General features: G+C 46.2%; 2 protein-coding genes across 2 annotated transcripts; both read left to right on the plus strand.

Moving 5' to 3' along the window:
* Position 1: 1 nt before the first annotated feature.
* Positions 2-8914, plus strand: LOC128716383 (uncharacterized). The gene is made up of 9 exons (XM_053811306.1): positions 2-77; positions 164-404; positions 479-612; positions 689-838; positions 915-1048; positions 6463-6745; positions 8076-8168; positions 8243-8577; positions 8672-8914. The coding sequence occupies exons 1-9, from the start codon at positions 2-4 to the stop codon at positions 8912-8914; spliced, it is 1689 nt and encodes a 562-aa protein (XP_053667281.1).
* A 10315-nt stretch (positions 8915-19229) lies between these two features.
* On the plus strand, positions 19230-26815 carry LOC128710402 (protein takeout-like). The gene is made up of 4 exons (XM_053805456.1): positions 19230-19305; positions 25969-26343; positions 26428-26577; positions 26661-26815. The coding sequence occupies exons 1-4, from the start codon at positions 19230-19232 to the stop codon at positions 26813-26815; spliced, it is 756 nt and encodes a 251-aa protein (XP_053661431.1).

Consider the following 26815-nt stretch of genomic DNA (forward strand, 5'->3'; position numbering starts at 1 on the left):
CATGCAGAAACTCCACGCTTCGTGGCTTCTAGTGACCCTGGTGGCGTACGGTGCCAGCGCTGAGACGGTTGATCTGCGTAAGTATGACGGAGGAGGTTACCATATTCGTACCGAGCCACACTCACCCACCGATTGATCCTCTTGCCACGTGTGTCCGTTTTAGCGGAGTACCTGCACGTCTGCCACCGCGAAGATCCCAAGCTGACCGAATGTATGAAGGAATCGATCGAAACGCTTCGACCGTACCTGGCCCGGGGCATCCCCGAGCTAGACATTCCCTCGATCGATCCGATCCATCTGGGCGATTTGATCGTGGCGGAGAGTGTGCCCGGCCAGGGCGTCAGTATCTCGGCGAAGGACATCAAGGCGTACGGTCCGTCGAACTTTAAGCTAAAAAAGCTCACGTAAGTCGCCTGCCGCAGCCTGCGGTTGTCACCGCTCCTCCATCCATGCGCATTTTGTTTCTTTTTCGGCACAGTGTGATCGAGTATGGCAAGATCTACTCGTTTGAGCTCGAGCTGCCGCATCTGTACGTCGAGGGCCGGTACGTTGTGGATGGCAGAATTTTGCTGCTGCCCGTGAAAGGGTCGGGCAAATTTACTGGAAACTTTAGTAAGTAGATCTGTTCGTCGGGATGAATGCAAAAGGGGAGTATCGATTTATTCATCAAATCCGTTTCCCTGCACAGCTCAAGGTATCGGCAGCGTACGTATCAAGGGTGATCGGAAGCGCATTAACGACAAGGATCATCTGTCGCTCGCTAAGCTCGACATCAAAATTCGAGTCTCCGACGGTCGGATAAAGCTGGAGAACCTTTTCGGTGGTGACCGGGTGCTAGGTAAGTGTCACAAATTGTGCGTATCTTGAAAAAAAAGGAACATACTCTAACCACTTTCCCTCTCCGTTTGTTGCAGGTGAAATCATCAACGAAACCATCAACCAGAACTTTAACCTGCTCAGCACCGAGCTCATTCCGCTGATCGAGAAAGCTCTGCAGAGGATATTCAAGCGGACGGGCAATAAAATTCTCGAACGCTTCCCCGAGGAAGTGTTGTTCCCCTAGGCAGGGGGGTAACGTTTTCGGTAAACAACTGTAATTTGTGATTAGCTTTCGCTTAAGGGTGTATTTTTTAGTACTTGTTTTATGGTTTCACCGACGCTGAGTTGGATTAATTGTGTCTTTTTCTTCCCTTTAACTAAAACACTGTTTTTTTTCTCATCTGTGCTTGGCGGTTTGCTAACGGTTTGATGCAATCCTTAGAATTGCGCAGTGTGAGCGAATGGTATCAGGATGTCTTTTAAAGGTACCGCTAGTAATGTACTCCAACCATAAACCGAACTATGGTGGCACGCTATTTCACGACCTGTACATAGTAAGTTTAGTCAAATCCGGATACGTATTGCATCGAAAATGGTTTGTAACAAAATCGTAGTTGTGGTTTGAATAGCAATAAAGTCTCAGTCTTTGATCCACATTTTGTAATAGGGAGCATTATTTTTGTTTTTGATGACAGTGCGATAATGTTTACTTCTCTCAAACGGTAATGGATGTATGATATTGTTCATCGACGTAGAAAGAAGATGACCCGATGACAATAACGATTAAGCGAAATAAAATGAATTACACATGTTCAATTACAATTATAATATTTTGCTATGAATCGAGCGTTTAAACGGTTATATAAAATGGATGTTAGTCAATGTAAAGCTTTTCTTAGCTATAAAAAAACGATGATTAATTTCCTGGTTACCTGATTCGGTTGTAAATCGCCATGTTAAGCTCCAAGGATAGAACAAGCTGTTTTAATTTTTACTACAGGTAGTCCCCGAGATACGACGCACTTCTTATACGCGGACTCGGAGATACATTTTTGGAAATTTGGCAGTGGAGTTATGGCTACAAATCTAACCAAAAAGGTGAAAAATTAGTCAAAAATAGCTTCTTTTTTTTATTTAATAAGGACGGCCAAGCCGTATTGCTTACAACTAACGGGGTAGCTTAATCTAAGATACAATTCACAATCGTTTGAAGACATTTCCTTCTCCAAACAGTGAAAGGTCACTCTATCCCGGGTGTACTCGGCTGAAAAATAGCTTCTATTTTTATATAAAATGTTGGTTTTTTAATTGCTGTTAATGTTTACATTCAAAAAGACAACTGAATTTGTTGAAAAAAAAATAAAGTCAACTGTGTGATTTTGAAGTATAAACGAAATTGTACCAGATTAGATAGACGCGGAAATTCGAGATACGATCTACGATACGATCTTTCCCGGATTAAAGCGGTCCGCTGTAATAGCGTATCTCAGGGCCTGCATTCTTAAATTATCTATTAAATTGAACTGAGTCAGCAATTGATCGTAACAGAGAAACGATTAGTTCATTTATGGCAAAATTTATAGCATGCTAAAGCTTATTCTGAATTGCTCACCCCTGTATTGCACCTTTCTTGCAATGTTTATAGCAAATGTTGGGCGTATAAAATAAAGCTCGAAATATTCCATGCCCTATAAAGATGATCATGTTAACCCCCAGGGTTCGGCAAACTTATCGAAACAACAATCAACATTCTAAGATGCGCCATATATCGTCATAACCGGGAAAATCGTTGGAATTAGGTATGAATGTATAGGTTATGTTTTAAATTGTTCAATTATTGTTTTAAAATTGCGACTCTTATGACATGTTTTCATTTTGTAGTAACACTACAGCTTTTCAAACCTACCAAATTAAACATCTGCACATTGTTTACAATTAGTTGCTCGTTCAAAGGGCACATACGCAAATGAAACGTGCGATCATGCATTCAAATAACAAGAAACTTAAGGATGTTTGCTATAATCATTGGCACAGCTTTGATCTTTTCCGCTAAGTCTTTGAAGCTGCTCGATGCGCAATTTGCATAAGGCTTGGTGAACGTTCTTTAACCGTTCATTATTATCAATAACATTCCCTATTCCATAAACGATAGTACTCCCTCCCTTGGTCCTCAAGCATGAAAGAGAGACCCTTCCAGAAGCAACATAAAAAATAACCATAACGCATGACATAACGTCACGCACGGACCGCAATTCAATCATGCTTGGGACGAATTTAACATTCCACGCGGAACCGCGTTCACACCCCTCCACCCTCCTGTCTTATTCTTCGCATCGCTCAACCAACAAGCCGGCGATGGTTCTTGCTGTTTTGGTTCGAATGAAAACGAAATGAAGTGGCACAGAGCACTGCAACACAGCGCGAGAGGGGAAAGAGCACATGAAAAAAACATTAAATTTAATTTGCAAACCAAAACGTACCAAGGCATGGCGAAAGCAAACAGACACCACCCAAATGCAAATAGATGCGGTAGATTAAATGGTTAGCATCGTCAAGTAAACAGTTCGACTGTAACAACTCAATTGGTCGTTGAATGCAAAGAAAAAAGCCAAAAACTCTTAATTTTATGCATCTAAACAGGAAATAAATAATCGATTAAGCCCAGCCTTGTGGCGTTTGAAGTGCGTCACCTGAGAATTTATATTACTATCAGCAGATATTTAATGTATAATACCATGCTGCAGTTGACGTTATTTGTTCTCAGTTAAATTAATTACTGCAGTTAGTGTATTTCGAACCATTTCTAGATTTGTTCATGTTCTTTCTCGAAGCTTTCTCAACACACACATTTTCAAGCTTCAATCAAGATTTATGTAGTAAATATACTAAGTTTGAACATAATGTATCTCAATTTACAAATGGTGCAATGAAGATAATTAATACATAATCTGTCCATCAGCATCTTCTCTTCACCTGTACCTGATGCGTTTGGAAACCAACCATAACCGACACACCGTCATAATGTTTCCGATACCGTCAAGCCAGATTTTTCGCATCTTTCCATCCGCACATAACGTCGATTAATGATCGTGTTCATGCTGGTTTACCCCTTGTTCCTCACCTGTCTGCATGCCGCTCCGGCAAATTCGCCGGACGAATAATGGTCAGTAGGTGAACCATCTCTCCCCGGCAATCTACACCATCCAGCTGTTTCCTTTCCGCGCACACTACCGGTCACTTAAGCTCTTTCTCTTTTCCCTCCCCCCTTTTTTTTTGCTGTCCTGAAGGTAAGACAAAAATTATGCAACACCCACAACGGCACCACCGGGCGCAAAGCTGGCATCTCTCACTTATCACCACCATCCTACGGCACGTTTCGTAAGCACTTATCGTCAGTATCGGTCCTCCGGGCCGGCTAGCGAACTCCTGACCGCTTCAAGTAGGCAACCGGCAAGCGAAAAGCATCAGATGTAGGGTGGGAGGGACGAACTTTTCCAGCTTCCTTTCTACCCTTCCTGAAGAAAGTTCACCCACGGTCACGAGCCCGGGTTCGGTTTGCTGCGCCTGCGTCGATGGTTCGATCATGATACTCTTCAGCGCGTTCGGCAGCGATCATCCGTACGTACGTTACCGCATCACCCATCTGTGGCATGCGATTCGGCTATAGTCTCCCGCCAGCCAACGGCACGATGGTCGCATGTTAATAAATCACAAACCCGTCCCAAGCTAAGCAGGAAGCACTCGGCTGAAGTTTCCTTCCCAAAAACAAATCAACACATCCCCTTTTCCTTCGATGGTTCCTAGTTTTGGAAAGTGTTTTTTTCTGCGGTTTCGGTTTCACCGAAAAACGTTCATTGCTTGCACGGTTTGCAGTTTGGGTTTTGGGTTGCGTGTGTGTGCACACGAGCGCAAAACGATCCAGCCGAAAACGCGACCGAAACTATTGTGCTGTTAGTGTTTTATTTCGCCCGCACTAAGGAAGTGAATTATTATCACAACGGCGTGGCGTTGCACAACGGCGTGGCGCGCGTGTGTGTGACGGGTGCTTATGTCTAATTATGGCCGTCTAGCGTGCCGACGATGTAACCGAAGCGGGGACCATCTACCCAACCTGCTTCCAACGCCAATGATCGTCTTGATCTGTTTGCCAAATCTTCATGATCGTTCCACTGCTTGGGAAGTGGCGCGTGAGCTAAATTCAGTAAAAAAATCTGTACATTTTAAACATAAATTTATAAATAACACAGTTTTTTATATACAACTACAGATATATAACATGATACATAAACATAAGCATGATGGCCATGCATGACATATAAAATAGAAATAAGCAATATAAACCTTCAATAAAAAGGATTGGCCACCAATCCTATGTGGCAGTTCGCAGTATCACAAATCAAGACATACTTCCAAGCAGAATCCAGTCAGTGTTTTCACAAGAAACCAATCAACATTCCTTTACACCCTTCTGTTGAGGATGGTTGTTTACCTTCCGGTAGATCAAAACCTTCCCAAAGGACAACAGCATCCAAAGCCACTTATCAGCGAGTCGGTCCTTCCCCTTCTCGAATCTTTTATCTGTCCAACAGGCTTACCTTTTCCTTTCCTCCAGGAATGGCAAAAATAAGTCAACAAAAATTCAGCTTTACATGACACTGAATGTTTACCTTCTTATCCTACTGCATTCACATTCACACTGCACACTCGTCCCTGGAATCCCTCCCCGCGCATGCATGCGGTGCGCCAACAGTGGGGAAAACTGCACCATGCACTACGAAGATTCGATTTTTGTTTTATTAAGGTAGCGATGGTAAGCGTTAACAATTACTCAAATATTTACCCGTAGCTTCAACGTCGAAATGCTACATCGTGGAGTGGGAGCCTGCGTTCATGCACCGACCACCATCCCACCACCGGTACACGTGCCGTGGCGTTCCTTCTGTTCGCATTCCAGCTCAAAGCGCCGTGCGGACGAGCGAACACACTTTCCATTAATCGTGCAGCCCTCGAACGTAGCGGACGGATCTGACGGTCGCCGTGCAGATTGAAATTGCAGTGTCGCCGCGTAACATACGGCGTGTGTGACCCGTTCTTACATATCCAGCAAACAAGCGGGTTCCTTGCCTGTCCGGTCGTTGAAGTCTTTCGTTCCAAACATTCAACCCCGGCGTAAACACCGAATTGCAATTTTAGCACTAGGGCCAGTGCGTGACTGTGTGTGTTGTGTGCACTTCGATCGATGTGAGCCCAGTGTGTGTGTGTGTGTATGTGAGTCTCTCGTGAATCCGGTGCTGTATCCGTTGCGAAGTTCTATACTCGAAACTTCGTTGAATTTAAGCTCGTTTGCATCGTAGGCGCCCATGCACATTCGCATTGCGAAACGGCGGCTGGGCGAAACGACGGAAAACTGGCACCAGGCAAACAGTTGAACGTGTGTCGAAATTCACGATTCATCCACCATCTGCTACTGTCCCCGGTAGATTCCCGTCACTAGGCGGTTCGGTTCTGGCGCTCCTCAGAAGCAACAGCTACGACCGTATCATCGTAGCAGGACGACAATTTGTATTTTTACGCAACACGCCACACACACGGCCGCTTACGACGGGCAACATATAGAACCTGCATCCTTTGCACGGGCTGCAGTCGAATCGAAACAGTGTCAGCGTACGGTACCGCGCTCACGGTAGCTTAGATTGTGCAAGTACTAGACCGCGTGCAAGTGGGCCCGCAATGGATCGTTCTGGAAGTGCGAGCGGTCGTTCTGGCCGAGGCCGTTCGAGGGTGACACGGTTACGTTGCAACATGGCCCTCATGGGTTTGGCGACGTTTGCCGTGTTCGGGGTGCTGTCGCCGGTGATTTTCCACGTGGCTGAAGCGAAGGAGATCGTGATTAGGAATAAGGACGTGCCGCAGTATCAAGCGAAGCGTAAGTAATGAATGGAAGTCAGACAGGCACACATGGCATTTCTTTGATGAACATATGTTGTGTGGGTTATGTTGCGCTAATGGTTGCCATAATGAGTAACTGTTTATTAACAATAATGTGTTGCACAAATGGATTAAATTTAATTAAGTGTCTTACGAACAATTATGTCACACCAGAAAGTAATTGCTAGCGCACACTGTAGTTGATGATTAACTTTGGGAATTTTCGTTATGACAAATTACAATCAGCTCATAAAAGTTACATGAAAATTAAGTACTTAAATATATAAAAGCGATTCATTAGTTGAATTATTGTTTTATTATTTATTAACAACAACAAATAAATTAAAATTTTACTTTAAACAAACAACATAATGCCTCATTATAAGATATAAACATAAGAAAAAGTAGATCAGCAATTCTTAACCTTGAAATGGTCGGCTCAATGGGGTCGGCTATAAATTATTTTGTCACAAGTGATTTAAACGCCATATTATGGCATTTTTCACGTACAAGTGTAAATCGTCACATAAAAAACGAAACAGCAATTTTGACCAAATTAGACACTTTACATTCACACCCTGCTAGTTAGCTTCGTATAATAACTTTGCTCTTAGCACGCCTCTAAACGGGCGCATACTAAACATTGGCGTCGCGAACCAATAGCAAAACGTCCTCAAACTAAACCCGGTGGTCCCAGGACACATCGATCGCATACACCCTGTTCCATGCTGCTAAACCCCTACGAATCAGTTGCGTCACACTGAGCTGTCTGCGTGGTTTGCACGGTGCATACCGATCGATTTTTTTGCATCCAAATTACAACCGCTGACGGGAGCGCTTGGAACTCGTGGCAGTGCAATTTCTGCGCAGCGCTCCGGTTGCGTGTCGTGAATGTGCGACCCGAAGAAATGCCCATATCGGGTTGGAGTAAACACCGGGTAAGAAGATTTATCGGTCAGTAAGCCAGCCCCGGCGGAGAAAGTAAACGCGCAGGCGAAATTGAATGTGAAAACAGACGGAACAGACGGTGGACGTGGACGGCTTACGGTGCTGGCTTCGCTCTGACGTAATAAGGCGGTGCGCGTTATGTACGCGGGGGGTGCGCGAGGGTTTGTTTTGATTTTGAACTTCAAAATTTTATGGGAAAAATGAACATTGGGGGGAGTTTCTCGGTTGTATAAAAGCAAGATGAGGAGATATTGATATCCAAACAAACTGTACGAAACGCTGGTTGTTGTATAATCCCCAAGATAAGCTTTAAAGCAACAAGATACTAGCAGCGTTGCATGAATCATTCCATTATTTAATAAGACTTTTCCTTCTTCCAGCTGAGTGGCTGCGAGTGTGTAAGCGAGCTAATCCGAACGAAGACGACTGCTTCAAGAAAATGTTCGAAGGAACCTTCCCCTACATCGCTAAGGGTATGTCCATCCCCAAAACCATTGTCTAGCGCAATCTCGTAAAGCTCCCAACTCGTGCGGTTCTTGTTGCACAGGTATTCCGGAAATCGGTGTCCAACCGTTCGACCCACTCCGGTTAGAATCCATCCAGGTGTCGCGTGGTTCCGGCGGCCTTACGCTCAGCGGAGGCTTCAAGAAGCTGAGCATCAAAGGGCCATCCAACACGACCGTTCGTCGGGCGTTTCTCGACTTTGACAAGCACGCGCTGAGCTTCGAGCTCGAGATTCCGAAGCTGCGCATCGATGCGAGCTACAATCTGAAGGGAAACGTCCTGCTGCTGCCGCTAGTTGGCGACGGGGACGTAACGATGTCGCTCAAGAACGTCAAGACAACGGTCGTGACCAAGTTTGCCGTGCGTCCACTGCCGGAAGTAAGTACCTTATCATTGTCTTCCCGTGATCGCCACAGGGGTTTTAATTATTTCCATTCGACCGTTTCCCCAACCTGCACGATCAAAACAATAGGATGCAATCTTTATCGAGGAAATGAAAGTGACCTTCCTTGTCGGTGGCATGCGCATACATCTGGACAACCTGTTCCAAGGGAATCAAGTACTGGGGGCATCGCTGAACCTGTTCCTCAACCAGAACGCGAACGAAGTCATCGCGGAGCTGCGGTCGGATCTAGAGCACGGGCTGGCCGACATATTTACCGGGCTCTGGAACGAGCTGTTCAATAAGCTACCGTTGAAGCTTTGGATCGCTTAACTGCAAGGACACCCGTTGGATGAGGTTCTGTTGTAAATAGTAGACGATAGTTTACCCGTCAAGCACTCTGCTCATTTTCCTTAGCCTAGGCGTAATCACAGGTAGAAAGAATAAGCGTGAACGTTCAAAAAATAGTGATGTTAGTATAGGAATTGCTCACAATACAGTAACCTTTTAGAGATGTAAGTGTTGTAAATACGAACGAGAAAAATAAATTAATGCCAGGATCATTGGTAAATAAATAGTTATTGAATACTTCGTAGCTAAATGCTTATAGAGAAATTTCTGAAATAACACCGAAATAAAATCTCACATCCTACAATTTAAACCTTCCGTAGGTAGTTGAGAAAATATGTCAACGATTAATCGTTATGACACATTGCAGTAAATTATAGCAATCATTTTACAGTTAAATTGGAATAATTGATGGATTGAACATGAAAATTATATTCAAGAAATTATTTTGTTCGCTTGCTGCACAAGATAAGTTTCTGTCTTTGAGTTTATATATGAAATCAAATGCAAAGGGCACCCTTTTTATGCTATCTTTAACCCTACAACATACAGCATTGAATAAAAAACCACTACAACCTTCTCCCAACACAAATAATATCCAGTTGATGACCTTATCAGCCAAAAGAAACATGAAACGATGAATAAAGCGTGGTAGCTAATGGCGTTATCCGCAAAAATGACGGTAAAATCAGAAATTTAAAAACGGCCTGCTGTAACGCATGATGCTATGTAGATTGCATACTCACAGGCGCTCCATGTTTATAGAGCACGTAATGCTATTGATACTATAAAGGATACATTCACAATGTTTCTTGACGTGCATTTCAATAATTCTTTTATATTTTTACTGTTATCGCAATAAGTTTAATTACATTAAAGCAAGAATATCGACCGCTCCCTATTTATTGTTTGCTTGCTAAAATACATTTATATGCGAATTCCTCGCATCGTCGCAGCAATCGGAACAACACCAAGTCATCGGGTGTGGTTTCTATCCCAACCGTAAACGACGCAATAATCGAAAGCACTTAACCTAAGTTTTGCAAACAGAAAACAACCGTTGTTGCATACCTTCCCGTACAGAGACAAACATTTGACTAAAGCAAACCACGCGCATGGTATTACAGTACCGGGCAGAAAAAAAGAACAACAGCATGAGCAACAAATATAATACGGTAAGAGTTAATAAAACGTTTTCATAAAATTGTTGTAATACTTCTATTAAACTATGTACAAATTGTGCAGCCACAAACGTAAGGTCACAGTTACTTGCTATAATGATACAACCAGCAATAGCACATGCATCATCGATGCATTTATTGCTCCTCGTGACTGTGGAACAGGACCACATACTAACCGCACCATCCATCAAACAAGCTCCCATATCGAAGGCTCCATCCGCGCGGAGAATCGAACGGTCAGAGGATCAAATGGACAGGGAGGCTCGACATTGAACTTTGATTATGGTGAATGCACAATTAGAAATCTGTTTGCATCACGTTCTTCGAGCTTTTCGCCACCTTGATCACCGTGCCGGATCAGTGCGGAAGGTGCAAAGATAAAAAAAGTAACACAAGTATCCACGCCCGCCTCTCGAGACAGGTGCAAACATCTTTTGTTGAACTTATGGACCGGTCATAGTATTTTTTTTTGCATGTTAAAACGGGTCTCTAAAGTGTTGTTCACAAAGTAGCAAAGGATCGTTTCGACCGAGTGGCTGTGCATTAGTAGGATCCTATCGGTCTAGATCAAACAAAAAACACGAAGCGGTTGTCTTCCTTGAATTTAAAAGAACGTAAGAGTATCATTAATTAATAGATCTGATAATGAATGATTTACTGGCAAAAGTAGTCAGAACTAATTCGCGTTTCATGCACATTTTCTCCAGCAACAAATGACCTTTTATCCGATCCTTTTCTACTGCTAGAAAAAGAAACGTACTCGTTGAATGTGGCGATAAGATCAAAATTCCACCAGCACGTGCCACGATCACCGTTCGAGGTCCTTTTTACAAGATTGATGTGAGCAAAACCCATTGCCTTCCAATTCACCACGGAAAGGGTCACAGTCGTGTCACGGAAGGCTTCCATGACGAATAGATCTTCCAGCGGTAGGCAGCACACGTTCCAACAGAGCGCTGTGAGGCGGCAAAAAAAATGATCACGCTCTTTCACTGCTTATTTATATCGCTTCCTTCTTGCACATCAATCGAAGGCGACGAACCTTAGCGCACGATCGATGTTACGCTTGATCACAGCGCGAAACGTTTGCCGGTAGGTTTTTTTATTTTTTGCTCCAGTTGATGCAATTTAGATGCGCTCTCTGACAAGCAAAGGTTGGCGACAGAATGCGAGATAGCTAATGCTAATGTTCGTGAGCAAGCATAAGCGATCTGTATGCATAATCAACCGTATCGCGTCATTGAATTTGGAAGTAGAGCTGTATTTTTCCTTCACGATGAGAGTTGCATATTTAACTGTAAGTGTTGTTTCCTTAAATACAAAATGCTTTGATGACAATCCATGACAGTTCAACCTTAAATATTTAATACACAACTTTTCTGTAACAAGATTTTTCCCAGTTAATAATTTTGCAGTACACGACTTTTTTATGCTTAAAATTTTCTCAAAATGTTACTAAACACAGTGAAATCTTAAAGAAACTTCTGCTATTTAGCATTATGTAGATCAATTTCAATGAAGAGTTACACTAATTGGACCATGCAGTGCTTGCAGACCACTGGCCTAGGCTAACAAATGTCATAATGTAAAAGTTTTAAGTATTTGCCCACAGATGGCGCTGTTTTCAAATTCACATCGCTATCATATTAATAGTATAATTACTTTGCGTTGTACTTTAAATTTGAAATTTTAAATGATTTTGAAGAGATTTAAATTAATTTTTTTGGATGATTTTCAAACTATGTTTTTGTTCGAATGTAAATTTTTCTGTTATATTATCACTTTCTGTTTCTTTCTCTAACTACGGTTTCACGCTCTGCATGATGATTTCCCTCACCAGCAGCTCAATCACTTACACATCAAATTCCACACACTATCTGGCACAATGATACGCTAGCGCAACCTTGTCTCGCACGGTATTCTGCAGCCTTCACACCACTTATCAGCAACCGAACTGGCCCGTGCAGCTGAATAACTACATACCCTGTTTCCACCCCTCTCTGGAATCCTATTAGGGGGGGCAGAAGGAAAGAAAAACAACAGAATGTGACTGAAATCAGTTCTGAAGCACCCATTCCATAGGAGTTAGAAAAAAACAAGAATAGACAAAAAAATAATTTCCATCCGGTTTTCAATCACGCTTGTCAACCGATTTGGGGCGGATGATGGTACGGTAGTAGCGTTTTCGCGGTCATGGCCTAACAACAACAAGGACAACACGGCAGTTTAGTAGCAGAGCGTTGTCGCATAGTTTCCGATGGAGTTTTCCGTACGAATTTTAGCGACCGACGGAAGGATGGCCTTCTGTCGGGTGAGTTTGATTTGCTGCAAGATCAATAAAATTGGGTCCCGTCGGTAACTCCAGCCCATCCAATATAACTTTGTTCTTAATTGTGACATAAATTGGGCCCGTACGGGTGTGTCAAAAACGTTTCGTCGCCCAAAAAGGCGAATGTGAAAAGCTCATTAAGCTCTACCCATTTTCGAAGCAAACAAAGAGATTTAAACACAGCATTGAACAGTCTTCAAACAGCCGTAACCACCGTGAGTTTATGTTTGGTGCTACACCTCCAAACCCTTGTCAATGAAATCGTAGAGAGAGAAACAAAACGAACAGCAAATAAAATTTGGAAATTCTCATTCCACCTGGGAACCGGGGTTTGAGCTGTTTGCTCGGAAAACAATTATCCATTTTCCAGCTGACTCATAAAACCGTGGGCTTTTACTGAACGGTGGCCAACGGGGCGCGGGGCTATGGGAATTCCTTAATCGATATCTCCTCTCTTCGCCTGCAAACACTACTAAACCTCAACCCGACTGCAGGCCGGTATATGCAATCGCTGTGTGTAAACTGTAGCTGCGGCATGGAATTGCTTCAACCGGTCTGCGGCCAAACCCGGCTCCCTTGGTGGCTTTAGAAACACATTGGCCTGAGAACCACAGAAAAATGAGACTGGGAAATGTGTGAAACAATGTGCCGGTGCCGGAGATCTGGTACAAACAACCAGAGTGAGCGTTGCAGAGAGTGTTTTTCTACTAACACGATCCGCAAAAGTGTTACCATATGTGACTAGCTAATAGAACTATTTTTCGCATTTTTTGTTGGGATAGTTTGTTTAATACAGATATTTGCATCTCGTTTGAAAGGGAAATTTTTAAGCTTAACATTCTTCAAGGTTTTTCCCGATGCTTCTTCACACAACCAGACCACAAAACCGGAATACTGCAAAACAAAACTACGCGCCGAATTGTATTCGTTTCGTTCCCTTTTGGCGCAAACTAGTTCTGTTTCCGGTGCCGATCTCACGTCCAGTGATCATTCTCGAAGGATGAAATGTGTGATAACTTCTGAATTCGTTATTCCTATAACGAAGTGCAAACAAACCATGCTGAAACCAACCGTTCTTGGGTTTGTGGTCACGCGAAACACTCGCGGGAGAATGGGAGAATTATCGTGACTTATAGGTCATTATCATCCTAAAGCCAGAACCGGAATTAATGGTTTCTTTTTCGTTTTCTCGCAAGCTGAGTTCCGAAACTCCGCATCATAGCCTTGGCTGTCCCGCAAAATAAGTTTCAGCAGCGAGAAGGATCGATCTTCTTTCGATCTTAGTTTCTGTGAATTATTGAAGATTTTTGCTGTGTATCAAGAGTTATTGTAAAAGAAAACAAAGTAATTTTTATAAAAGGCAAAGGGCTTATGGAACAATGATGTTTTTTTCCAACTATTAAATTTTTTAATAGCATCACTCAACCTGTCGACCAAGTGTCGCAAAAACTCCCTAACCTTACACTAAATAATGTCCATTGCGTGCGACCGATTGAGGGCTGATAACTGTGTAACGCTCCATTTACGCGAAGGGCACGCTAATAATCGATTATTGTGCCACCCTGTCCCTTTCTCGCGCAAACACACACACATACCCATTCCACCTGATATCGGTCGAATGATTTTATCTTATGCAATTAAACGACGCTACCTTGACTTAGATGTTCGCGTAGAGTTAATTGTTTTTTCACCGTCAGTCATTCGTTGATGCTGGCTGTGACTGTGATAAGACACGTCCTATAGTAACGGATTAGGTAGAACTTTCGAACTGTACCAATACACTTACTGAAAGCGTAATGGAAGCAGCAAAAGAATGCGGAATTCCAACAAAGTACTCTTTCTCCACGCCCGCTCCACCAGCCCAAAAGGATGTTTGGCTCGACATACCACCGTTCACGCCAATGTGGAAACGGATTTTACGCCTGTTATACATAAAGTAGAGCGTGTCGAGTGTTGAAGTTTCTGTTTTGGGCAGATGGTGTACGCTGTGGCGTTTGGTACCGCGTTTCAAAAGTTACTCCACACTCCGTTTTTCGGAGATCTTTGCTCGCTACAAGGACACGGTGTGTAAAACGAGGCAGCAGATGAAGAATTCCCCTCGCTCCAGTGTGTTGTCTTGTCTTTCACACCGAATACGCTAATGGATACGCCGGGTGTCCTTCAAAGTTCGTACTCCGATTAATGCACTTCCGGTTACTTCGTCTGATAACACACAGCTACAGCCAATCGAACAGTTCCTTGAACTGGTTCGAAATAATCATCCGCCCCCTCTCCCCAGAAATGGTTTGCTGACATTGGCGACAGAACGTGGCGTAACGGGGGGACCAGCCAGAGCTGGCAGAGCTGGTACATTTCGGCACAGACTCACGAACAACAATAATTTGATCCCCGTGCCGGCACACGATTGAAAGCAATTAGTTATTCCCGGTTCGTTACACAGTAAACAGTGCCGGACGGCCGGAAATCGGTGTACCGGTGCGCGAGGGTGGTGCAGTGCAATTGTTTACAATATGTTTTATCGGGCCTGCTTCAAAACAATCCCGATGGTACACTATTTTTAGGGTCGATATTTCAATTGTTGATTGCATGCAGCCGGCGCACCGCACGTCGCCATGGGTACCGAAATATGATAATTTGAGGTCACTCAAACGAACAATAACACTGCTGTATCTGATGGCGTTCCGGTTAGAGCGTAAATTGTCCCCAACATAATAGACTGATTTCTCTGTGATCGGTGTGCACTATCGCTTCGTAATAGAAATGATCAACCGGGAATGGCCGGTAATCGAAAGCAATCGGCTTAAACACGACAACCAGGAACATGCTGACGGAAGCATTATTACGAGAATAAGCTAAATGCCACTGTTGGAACCGGTATTTTGCAAAAAACGAGCTCGAGAATAAGCCCCACCGAGCTGTTCCATACAAAGAACTAGTGCGATAGGATAAGCGACGAACCGGCTATTCGCTTAATGGTCGCTTAACCCACACACACACAGACTATCAAGGCAAACGGACAACTGGTGAAGCTTAAATAAGAAAACAAGGAAAAATATATCGAAAATATATTAATGCGATAAAAAACGCCTAAAATTTAATGTTGCTCCTATTTAGAACCCAACCGGTATGGTACGGGTAACCCATCGGTCACTCATTCGCGGGTAAGCGATTTGCGGATCCACTCTGCTGTCCATTGTTTCACCGCACACTGGATGTACTAAACCACTAAGGCAGGCAGCGCACGTTCGGAGAGCAAAACAACAGCACACAGAAAATCTCGCTCGAGAGTTTTCGAGCGTTCGCGCGAGTTGCCGTGAGTGGAGTGAGGAAAAAAAAAAGGCACATGCCATATAAAAGTGTGCCGCGCCGAATGCAACGGCTTCATTCGTTCGCGCAAAGTCGCTCCGGTGCGTAGTGCCAGTTTTAGTAGTTTGGTGCGTATAGTTTCGTGTATGTGTGATCGGTGCTTGGGGAGGGTTTTTTTTTTCGTTTCTTAAAACATCTTCCATGCCAGACTTTGCCCATTGTGTTTCACCGCCCAGTAAAACGAGGGGGGCGCAGAGGGGACAAAAAACTTGTTCAACATTCGGCCTTGTGGATTATCGTTCGTCGTGGTGAAGAAAGAAATGGAAAGCTTTCCGAGTGGCGCGGAATTATGGCAAATGTTTTATGACATTTTTTCGATCGATTGGACAGTTTACGAGCGTGCGTTATGTGTATGAGTGAATGTGTGTGTGTGTATGTGTGTGTCCTTCCATGTATAATGCGTTGTTCACACTTGAACTTCGATCCTTCGGTTCGGGTGGTGAATGCGTAAATCGAAGAAGAGCAGCAATGTGTCCCCATTGGAGATTAAGTCATTGAACGCGAACGTTTAAAATGTACACTCGGCGGCTTGTGAAGCCCACTTTAGACGTCCAGATCGTACGCACAGTGACATCGAACGAACGAAAGAGAAAGAGAGAGAGCTCTCTTCCTTTTCCCGGTGCCAACCAACAAACCGCTGGACGCTGGATCGGACTGGAAGGGATGGGAATTGTGCAAATATCTCTCTAAGCGCGTATGTCTTGGCTTGTAGCACCACCGCGGCGGTTGTGTACCAAGCTCGTGGTTGTCGACTCTTAAGTTAGCAACGGGCCAGCTGCACAAACTGCCGCCTCGAAAACCGAAACCAGCCCGATATATTTAAGCTCACTGAAACTGGGGAGTGCCATTTACGATCAGCGCTGCCTGCACCGTGAATTTCACCCGTCCCCAGCATCGTCATCGATCGCCGTTCGTTTGCACTGCGTTATCCAACCGCACTGCGTGCCGAAACCCGAACGAACGAAACTCCACCGTCTGGCAGTCGTGGCACCGGCCACCAAATCCCCCGACGGACGGAGGAAAGCGCATCCCTGCGGTGCAAACGGTTTAAGGCTTTTTCGACACCATTTGCTTACCGTGAACTGTTCACCCTGGTAGATTTGGACGCAGCATTCTTCCCTTTGTTTGAATCTGCTCCGGAAAGTGATATCCAACAACCGCACCAGGTGATATCGATGTGAAAAATCTTACACTGGACACGCACACACGGCGCGAGATGGAACGCAAAATTGAATAATAAACAAGGCAGATACAGTGATGCAGATTATATAATTCAATTACTACGTTACAAGCGTGCTTCTCAATTTCTGCACTAACCGGAGAAGACGCCGAATGCGGCCGATGGCTGCAGGTTTGTCCAGAAGCCTTGACGCACCGTTTCGGTTTGGCTTACACCTTCACCTGTTGCACTCCAGGCGACACCATGCTGTGAACGCTATAAAAGCTCATCCCTTCCTTCCATTACGAATCGGCTTTTGGTGCTTTTCGTTTGTTTCTATATCTCTAAACCACGTCGTCTGCAGTGGCTGTTCGTTTTGACTGTTTGAACGCTTGCCAAATGCATCAAACAGCTGTCCAAGTGGTGTGCGTGCGAGAGTGTTTCATCTTTTTGTAAAAGGCAGAAGCCGGTTTTTCCTGCTATTTGCCATCGATGGGAGCAAAATCGGGCAAAAGAACTGGGTCACTCCGAAAGTCAGTTGATCAAAACGCATACACACGGAGAGTGAGAGTGTCGGAATGCTGCTGAGTGTGGAACAGCCAGAAAGGAGTTGTGTTACTTTGCAAAAACAAAGACTTTTTGAACGAGACTTCAGGATGAAGTTAATGAAATTCGAAATTCTATTCTAATATCCATTCTACCAACAAATTTTCAATACGGGCAACATGTGACATTCGTCAGAATCAATTGTTTGTTTAAAGGACTCTATGCTACGCTATAATAAACGCATTGAAGTTTTGACTCTTAGGCTTCCAAACGTTTATTTTGTCCTTTGCCGAGTTCGAATTACTCACATTTCTGAGTTTATACCTTCGAGTCAAGATCTTTAATTTTTTCTTAAGTCGTCCTCGTATTGACGATCTATTCCGTGCTCATTTCTCCTGATTTAATAACACTCCTGAAGAAGTCCGCGGTGTGCTATATAGTTTACCAAGCTTATTAATAGTAGTCGGACTTTCTTCAAGGTTATTATTTCAATCATATTCCAAGATTCGAAGACATCGTAGCGAAACGATCTTATCAGCCAAAATTCACTGAAGTTCAACAACGAGCCATTTCCATTCGTAGCAAGTTAGCTCATTAGAAGCCTTAGATCTTGCATCCATTTAGAAAAGACCTCCGGTAATGTTAAGCGTGTCAATTAAACAACTACCTTCCAACACAACACAAATCATTCCAAACCACTGGTCCACCCCAGCAACGAACGCCAATACCTCGGGACCTGTCGCCTCGTTCTAGGCGTGCCTCGATCGCCAGAAAGTCGTAGAATAAATCAAGATGTGTGTGTTTACGCAAGCGGACAGAAATACTTGACCACATTACGAGACAGAAGAGAGAGAGAAAAAAACACAAACGCCCCGTTGGTTGCCGCCTAATCAACAATACCCTCCACTTAGCTACTCGCATCCAGCACGGCAAGCGATACCGGTCGGTTAACATTAGCAACCTTACTGGAAATCGCAGAAGGTGACACCTTGGAATGATCAATTCTTCGACGCATTAGCACGTACAAAGTTCGTCTCGCACACGCCAATTTGGCGATGAAGTTGCTGTTAAGGGTAAAAGTCACATTAAACAATCCCCTTTATAGAGCTTAATGTCCCCGGGTAATGTTCAATCATCTTCCACCCAAGCCACTGCAGTAGTACGTCAGGCACCGTTCTATGAAGCGCACGTTCTAGTAATCGATCCTTCACGGATTAAGGGAATGGGTGGATCGCTTATGATCGCTAGTTCCTACCCCGAGCAGTACATCAAGGTCTTGCCAAGGCAGTGCCCGCTAATTTACGCTCGATGATGTCAGGGGCTCAATCGATCAACGGGCTAATCATATGGTAGTCTTCCCACCGGGAGGAACCGTACGCAAAATCGGGACCGCCGATCGATTGCGTCTTCCACGAGCAAACACACCTGTCGGTTGGTCTTGTTTGTTCGATGCTTCAACAACGATTCCTTTCCTCTTTTTATTTCCACCGAAACGTGTGCACCTGTGTACAGGGGTAGGAGTAATCGTATGCGTCAAAAGTGTTGAGGTTAAGTGCACCGCCATACCGACAGCTAGTGACAACGACCGCGCCGCCAGTCACCCGCAAGGACGCTCCAGCAGCTCTCAGCTCCAGACGGTCCCGTTTTGTTTGTCTTTGGAGCACCAGCAAGCTGTCCGTGTAGCTCCGTTGTGCCCCTGCCCCGAGCACGTCCTTCACGATGGCCGTCCGATGTGTGCTGGTGTGGAGCCTGCTGGTGGTCGCCACCGCATCCGCCGCGGGAGTCTACGAAAGACGTAAGTGTTTGCTCGCTAAGCTATCCTTCTTATCGCAGCGCTGTGCAGGCGTGCGTGTACAATCCTGCCCGGTGTTATATTTCCGCACACGGTCCGGTCGGCACATCGCTGGGGCCGACCTTTACCGGTTGCGATGTGCGCGTTTTTTGTTTGTTTCTCCGATTTCCGCTGAATGGACGCCGAAAGATGAAATTTAAATTGTTAATTTCGGAACCCAGCCAGCGTCCAAGGTTAGTGTGCAGTGAGTGTGGTTCCCTTCCCTTGGCGACGCTGAACATGGCAGATGGTTTAACAAGCCATTCCTGACTTCCGAAAAGTGTTCAAACCCCCCCCCCCCCCCCCCCCCCCCTTGGAGTCCTCTGCCGCGCATGGCTTTTGAGTTCAAGGTAATCTGGCTCCATTCCCAAAGCTCTCCCATGGGGGTTTACCTGAAGAAGATGATCTTGAAACTCCTTCTTGTCATTACGCACGCCCCGCTGGATTTGGCTTGGCCATTGTTGTGGTGCACCCAGGTTAATCAACAGGAAAGGAAACCACGCCGCATGATAACAATGCAGCTCCAGTCATTCCTCCACAACCACGGATTGTTGCGTGTGCGTCCGCGTTCAAGCGAAAGTGCTTCGGCGCAATTTCGTCGGTTTGCCTTCCGTGCCTGACCCGATGCGGAACCGCACCCGCCATGGTGCATTAATAGTTCTGCGCTGCGACTTCACCCGGCGTTCATTTCCTTGATTCCACGAACCGCACGAAACAAGCGGAGAGTTTCCCGGGGCCGGGCTTAATTCATTCGCATTGAATTGAGCCTTTTTTCTGCTGCTGCTGAAGGTGTGTTTGCTACCGACCATTACACCGCTGGAGGCCATTTCTTTGCCACGGCACCGCGGTGGATGATGGATGGATATGGATGGATGGATGGATGGATGGATATGATGGACAAACCCAACCCCCCACTCCCCCGCCTCCTGCGTAGCAAAACTAGCAAACCGTTTCCAGTGCGATCGTTGTCGATTGGGACCGAGCCGCGTGTGCGTATTACATCAGATGGTGCCTCATGCTGATTTCCACTACTGCCCTGCTTCATTTCATTACGTTCGAAGCGTTTTGTTAAATTAGCGCTCATCCGTACGCGAATACGCACCAACCGAAACTACCTCTAACGCGGACACGTGTCGGGCATGTTTGTTGTGAGGGGTGGTTTTTTTTTTCATCCAAACGCACCATTTCGGTGTCCGGTGTGGTGCGAAACATAAGCTACAAATAAGACGTGGAATAAAAAAAAACATCATCTTCCCAAATCTAAAGCACCGAGAGAGAGAGAGAGAGAGAGAGAGAGAGAGAGAGAGAGAGAGAGAGAAAGCGCACACTAGCAAACCGATTGGTGGTGGCCCATGTGACAAGATACGTTTTGGTTCGGGTTTTGTACCATAAGCCCCAGTGGTTATCTCACGTCGTAACGCCTGGTACGGTGCCCGAGGTTCGTCCGTCTGGGTTCGCGCAAGTCGCAAGCGTCCCTGCAGACGCTGATGACGGCTTGGCATGAGAGTAAAAGTGAGCGAACCGGTGGAGATTCCGGCACCTTCACCCGGCCAGCCGCACACCGTTTTCGCGCACCGGCTCCGGCTCCGGCATGGTATGCGCATAATGGGGTTTCCCTTTGCCCTGCCCGCCCCACCCGTTGACCTATTTTCAACCCTCCCGCTAGAGTGTGTCTCCCTGTCTGCGCTACTTAGGATCGGCCCGAGCGACATTCACACCGGCTAAATGGATTCCCCGAGCCGAGCGTTTGGGGTTGGTTTCGTGTGCGACGCTGCTCCGTCACCTTTGCGCGTTCAGCTTCAGCTCAACATCAACAGCTGATGGACGGTTTTCAAAAGCTTTTCTTCGTGTTGGAAGGAAGCTAAAACATTCTTTACAAACCTCGATTCCTGGAGTCTTTATAATTGCAAAACAATCCAACTCTTTCCGACAAAATTCAAGTATTCACCAACAGATCAGAATGCAGCAGCCATTGCGCAATGCGGTTAAATAATTAAACATCAAAACTCCTTCAGCAGCAGCATGATGCGAAACCGAAACACCAACGCGCACAAAGTTTGTCAATAAACCATTGCCAAAAAGCAGATGGTGGTGAATCTGCCTAGCTAAAATAAACAATCCACAACATCCAATCAATGAGATGCCTGCGCGGCTGCAGGCGAAGATGGCCGCACTGTGCCACTTTCCAGCAGGATTGCGCAACCCTTGGGCCCAGCGAAGCAACGGCTTAAAACCCGTTTCAAGTTCACGAAAGCGTCTTTTCTCCTTCAGTTATTTATTTTCATGCTCAGTTCGTGCGCGACCCCTGCGCAAGCGTGAAACAGTTTTGTGTTTGGTTTATCAATTCGGCTGGACAATACGCTCGACATGGCGCGGATATTGTTTGCTTATATGTGTGTGATTGTGTTATGTTTTTTTTGTGTGTGAACTTGAACCATACTGCTGGTGGCGTTTGGGGGATCCCTTTTTCGGCGAAAAGGTTTTCGCTACGGCTTCTAAAGTCGCGTCCCCTCGCTACATTGCCGTTCCTCCCAAAGGCCCTGAGTCGAGGTGGGGAAGGTTTATTGTTTCGTTCCTCGCCACCGATTCAATGTCGTACGGGTACGTGGACCAGTGGCGTTCGAATGAATGAATCAGATGGAGCCATCTCTCTCCCGGGTGCTCGAGACAGCCGGACAGCTAATCATAAAACATTATGATGAAACGGACACAGCGCCCTCGATGCTGACAACACCAACCGACACCGATTGGTGTGTAACGGCACCGAGGGAAAGGTGCCCTCAAAGAACCCGACCCTGCCTGCCCGGCACAGGAAGTTCGGTGGGCCGGGGTCTTTTGAAAGGTTTCCAGCATGGCCGGCACGGGTATGAATCACCTAACCACCCGACCGGGCGGCCGAGCAACCCCGGGAACGGTTCGCACTTGCAAGGTGCGGTGGATGACGAAAGCGCTTTAACCTACTCAGCGCCCGGCCGCATGCACCTTGATGAGTGGTGACGGAAAAGTGCCGACTTTTGCAAGTCACTTTCATACCGGGGGTGGGGGGAGGGGGGTGGTCCCAAACATGCAGCGAAGGTAGGGTGTGTTTCGGAGCGTGTGTCAGCCTAGGATGCTTTCGTTTCGGCCATTCGTTTGCAAGCGTGTCAAAAACTGCTGATGATGCTGGCGGGTGGCAATGCAGGGTGGTGGGGCATTGTTTGCCCATTCTGCACAACAGCAGCAACAACAACACCAACAAAAAAAACACTTCACACGAGTGGATCAAGATCGGCTCGGCAAAGCGGATCTCGAACGGTGACAGTGTGGGGCAAGAATGCGCCAACTGCAGGCAAAACAAAAGCGCTGCAGCATTGTTTTGAAAGCAAGCTAGCCGGTTAGCAAGCCGAAAATGTACGACCCTGACTTAATTCGAAAGGGACCACAACCACCAGCACGACGTCAGCTGTGGTTCTGCTGATCCGCTCCCAACAAACCGTTTTAACGGATGTGACGGTCGAAAGGAATGCCATCTGCGATATACATTTTTGAAGGCGCTCAGTTAAAGGCTTTTTTAGGCTGTGGACATGCATTTCATGGATATTCTGAAGCAAGCTGGAGGTTGCGTTATCATGCTGCTGATCTTTATTAATTGGTTTACTGTCTCAGGATAGCATTGGATTCGCTGGAAGTTTGAAGCTCTCGTGATCATCTGACAACTTCTGGTACTTCTGGATGAATGTCAGTCAACGTCGTTATTCTGGAGTCCCAGACCAGGAGTCCTATGCCAAAAATGCGGATTTTGTCCCTTAATTTTAGACTAAGAGATGAAAGATGGTCCATGAATCTTACGTACTTGGAACATTGGAGTACATTGCTGTGATTAATTAAGTAGTGATATCTGTCAACCTCATATCTGTCATACCCCAAACAAGACACCATACACAGTCGTCTAGTACATGGCCCCTGTTGGTGCTTACAAAACCACACTCTCCACATCAAATCATAAAGGTGAAGCTGTTCGCGTAATATACCTCCCAGGAAACAGACGTCTGTTCGGCGCCCGCTGTATCATTGTTCGGTGCACTCGCACGACACATGTCCTCAGGAAACGGCACAACAACCAACCGACGGCCCCAGTTACCACGGCCCCGTTTTCAAATTCACATTCTACGCGAGCGCGAACTCACAGAACCATTCTACCAGCCCTCTGTAGCCTCTTTTTTCCGTTCGGTTCGCTTCGAGCATGCACTGTCGCGAGTCACCCGCGACACCTATCCGCCCTTAAACCGAGATGGTCGGTGTCGAAATCGGTGTTTGTGTGTGCTTTAATTGCAAACGCGTACGCATTGCGCTCACTGTTCTGGTGCGTTCGCCGTCAAGAATGGTGTCTTTCTTCGGTACGCAGACCCTTGTGCCCCATCCATGCGTGCGGGGTTCGTCGCCTTGCTCTGCAAAAGTCTCCACCGCGAAGCGGCGTGGCGCAATCGGTGGCAGGGTTAGCCAATCGTTGCCGCGGCAAACGGGGTGCGAATCTGTGTTCTGCTGTCTTCTTTCTCGTAGGGCAGCGGCGCGCCCGAACACGCTCTGGTCCGATCGCTTCAAGGGGGCCCCGAAATGTGCAAATGCTTGCGGAAAAAGGGGGCAGAGCAAATGGGGCGGTAGTAGCAAGGCCAAACAAGCACACACGCATGATATCTGCACGCATGTCCCGTGGCAATAACTGTGTAGTAACCGAGCTGCACTGCCAACGCAGCCACGGAATCGAGAATCGCAGCAAACACTAGAACGCGATCACCTGTATCGCACCGAAACAGATTGTTCATCTTCGATCGAATGTTACATACCGTTTGCTGCCCGATTAGAGGACGTTTGGCTTCCCATTTATGGGTGCGCTATCCGTGAAAAACCGGCCCGCTGAAACTGGTTTCCCGATTAACACCTTTAGCAGCGAGATATTGTGCACCGCTCGCGGGTCCATTCCAAGGAAATAAGCTGCCACAATTCTTGACACTTTCCGCGCGCGAGCACCAGTAGACAACAGAAAACGGCACGCACTGCTTTGCATAATCCGGCCACCGATGCTGGTGCTGCCACAATCACCCACCAACCACCGGCATCTTGGCCAGAACGTTTCAATTATCTTACTTTCCTACCGCTCAATTAGCTGAAACGGGTTTTGTTTTTCTTTCCCGCAGATCGAGATCTTTCTCTGTCCCCTTGGCAGACACGGTCATTTTTCGAACCAAACGCACTACCGCAATTAGTGCAGTTCACACTTTTACTTCCTGGATCGGGATCTGCCGTTTTGCGTGTGGATCTGGGGTGGGCGATCGCGGTTGCAACCGCGATGCAAACGTGGCCGGACCTTGTAAAAGCGGGCCAAGGATCGTTTGGAAATGAAGACAGTTCAAGGTCGCGTGTAAGGTGTTGTCGAATTTCATGCATGCGCCCCCGTCCACCCCGCTGGAGACGCGATCGTGGTGTAGGAACTGGTTGAGAAAGTGTCGAAAATCAATCAACCATGAGCGGCGTCAAAGTGCGCATCGTTCGTACCGCGTAGCGAATGCCGCGCAATCCCGGGGTGGCCCACCGAACGGTCCTGCTGGTGCAACCATTTTGATTTATTTTGTTTTCGGAGGTCATTTTGCCACCGCTGCATTCGTGCACCAGCAGCAAAACTGTGCGTAAGTGTGTAATGAAATGAACCCGTTATTGTTACACTACTCTTCTTCGCTTCGTAGTGTAAGCTTCCTAGTTTGTCGGTTTTTTTTTATTTTTTACGCTACGTTACATACTTCACCTTACGATCTGATCGTTATCGTACCAGAAGGTACCCGTTCGACGAACGGAATTGCAGTAGTCGATGTTGTTCAACGTTGTACCGTGCGCCGTACAGTGTGTGTTGCAATGCAAAATGGCAATCATGTGCCAGTGGACAAGCGACCGAATGGACAAGCATCTACCGCACGGTGGGACCACGTGTGGACATATTTACACACTGCCAACCTCCTGGACGGTCAATACTACGAGATTTAATGATTTAACCGTCTGTTTGTTGCACCCGGCCGGTGAAGTAACGCAGTCCATCATCCATCAAGAGCCACCATTGATGAGTTGGATCATTCTTCACTTATCTTCATCGCCCATTGCACAAAAGCCTTGACCGGTACTAACCGCTACTGTTCGGCAATTTACAATCTGCCTGCCCGATGGACGCTTGGCAAAGCGGAAGCCTCACAGCACGGTGAACTGAGGTTGCAGCAGCAATCGCAACAATCATCAGCAGTAATCGCCTTCAACGGATGTGATGTTCACCGGACGTGTGGCCCAAATTAATTCGTTCGTTTTTAATTGCTTTACGCTCCAAAAATCTATTCACTATTACCAGCATAGGAAGGAATAACTGATATCGATGGATTTGTATAAGGGTTTTGAAAGGTGTTCCTCAACCGTAAATCGTTGGTTGATGATTAAATGCTGAATATGCGATGCTGATGTAAACCGCCTGAAAGTATGCAATCCGTAATTTTATTTTCCTTTTTTTTATTCTACAAGGCGTTATGTGGCCATTCCGGTTTCCGCTTGAATCGTTCCGACTGATAACTTACCTTCACTACTGACCGTGTGTTTTTCTTCCATTTTCCACAGCCGCATACATTCTGCCCTGCCGACGAAACGATCCAGAGATCAACAAATGCATCCGGAACTCGCTGAACTTCGTCAAACCGTACGTTTCGCGCGGGCTGCCAGAGCTCAAGACACCACCACTCGAACCGCTGCGCATCGAGGAGCTGGCGATGGAAAACAATGCCGGTGCCGTGCGGATAAAGGCCCTGTTCACGGACATCGTGGCGCAAGGTGCCGGTAACTACACGATCAAGGAGGTGCGCAGCGATCTGAAGAAGCTACGCATTGACATGAGCATCGCCATTCCGCGGGTAGAGTCACGCGGCAAGTACGAGGTGATCGGCAATGTACTGCTGCTTCCAGTGCGATCGAACGGCGAGTTCTGGACGGAGTTCTGTGAGTGGATGTGGCAATTCTTCATGCAAATGAAGGGGAATTTGTAGGTTTTTCCTTTAACTTTTGCGCGTGCTCTACTTGCAGCTGACATCACCGCCATTGCCAAGATCTATGGTAAAACTGTCGAACGGGACGGAGAATCGTTTATGGGCATCGATAAGATCAATGTCGACTTTACGATGAAGAACGCTCGCTTCAAGGTGAAGGATCATGTTAACACGCAGAACGTGCTGGGTAAGTGCGGTTTTCAGTGCAGTCGTTGTAGACGCAGTAGGCTATTGCTAATACCATTCTGTTGCGGTTACCCTTTCCATCAGGTGAAGCAATCAATCAGTTCCTCAACCAGAACGCGAACGAACTGATCCAGGAGATGAGACCGGCGGCCTCCCAAAGCATTGGCAAGCTGTTCCGGAAGTTCTTGAACGATGCCTTCACCAACCTGCCGACGCGGTTGTGGCTGCTGGACGACTAG

Source organism: Anopheles marshallii, chromosome 2 (assembly GCF_943734725.1).
Source record: "Anopheles marshallii chromosome 2, idAnoMarsDA_429_01, whole genome shotgun sequence".
Lineage (NCBI taxonomy): Eukaryota > Metazoa > Arthropoda > Insecta > Diptera > Culicidae > Anopheles > Anopheles marshallii.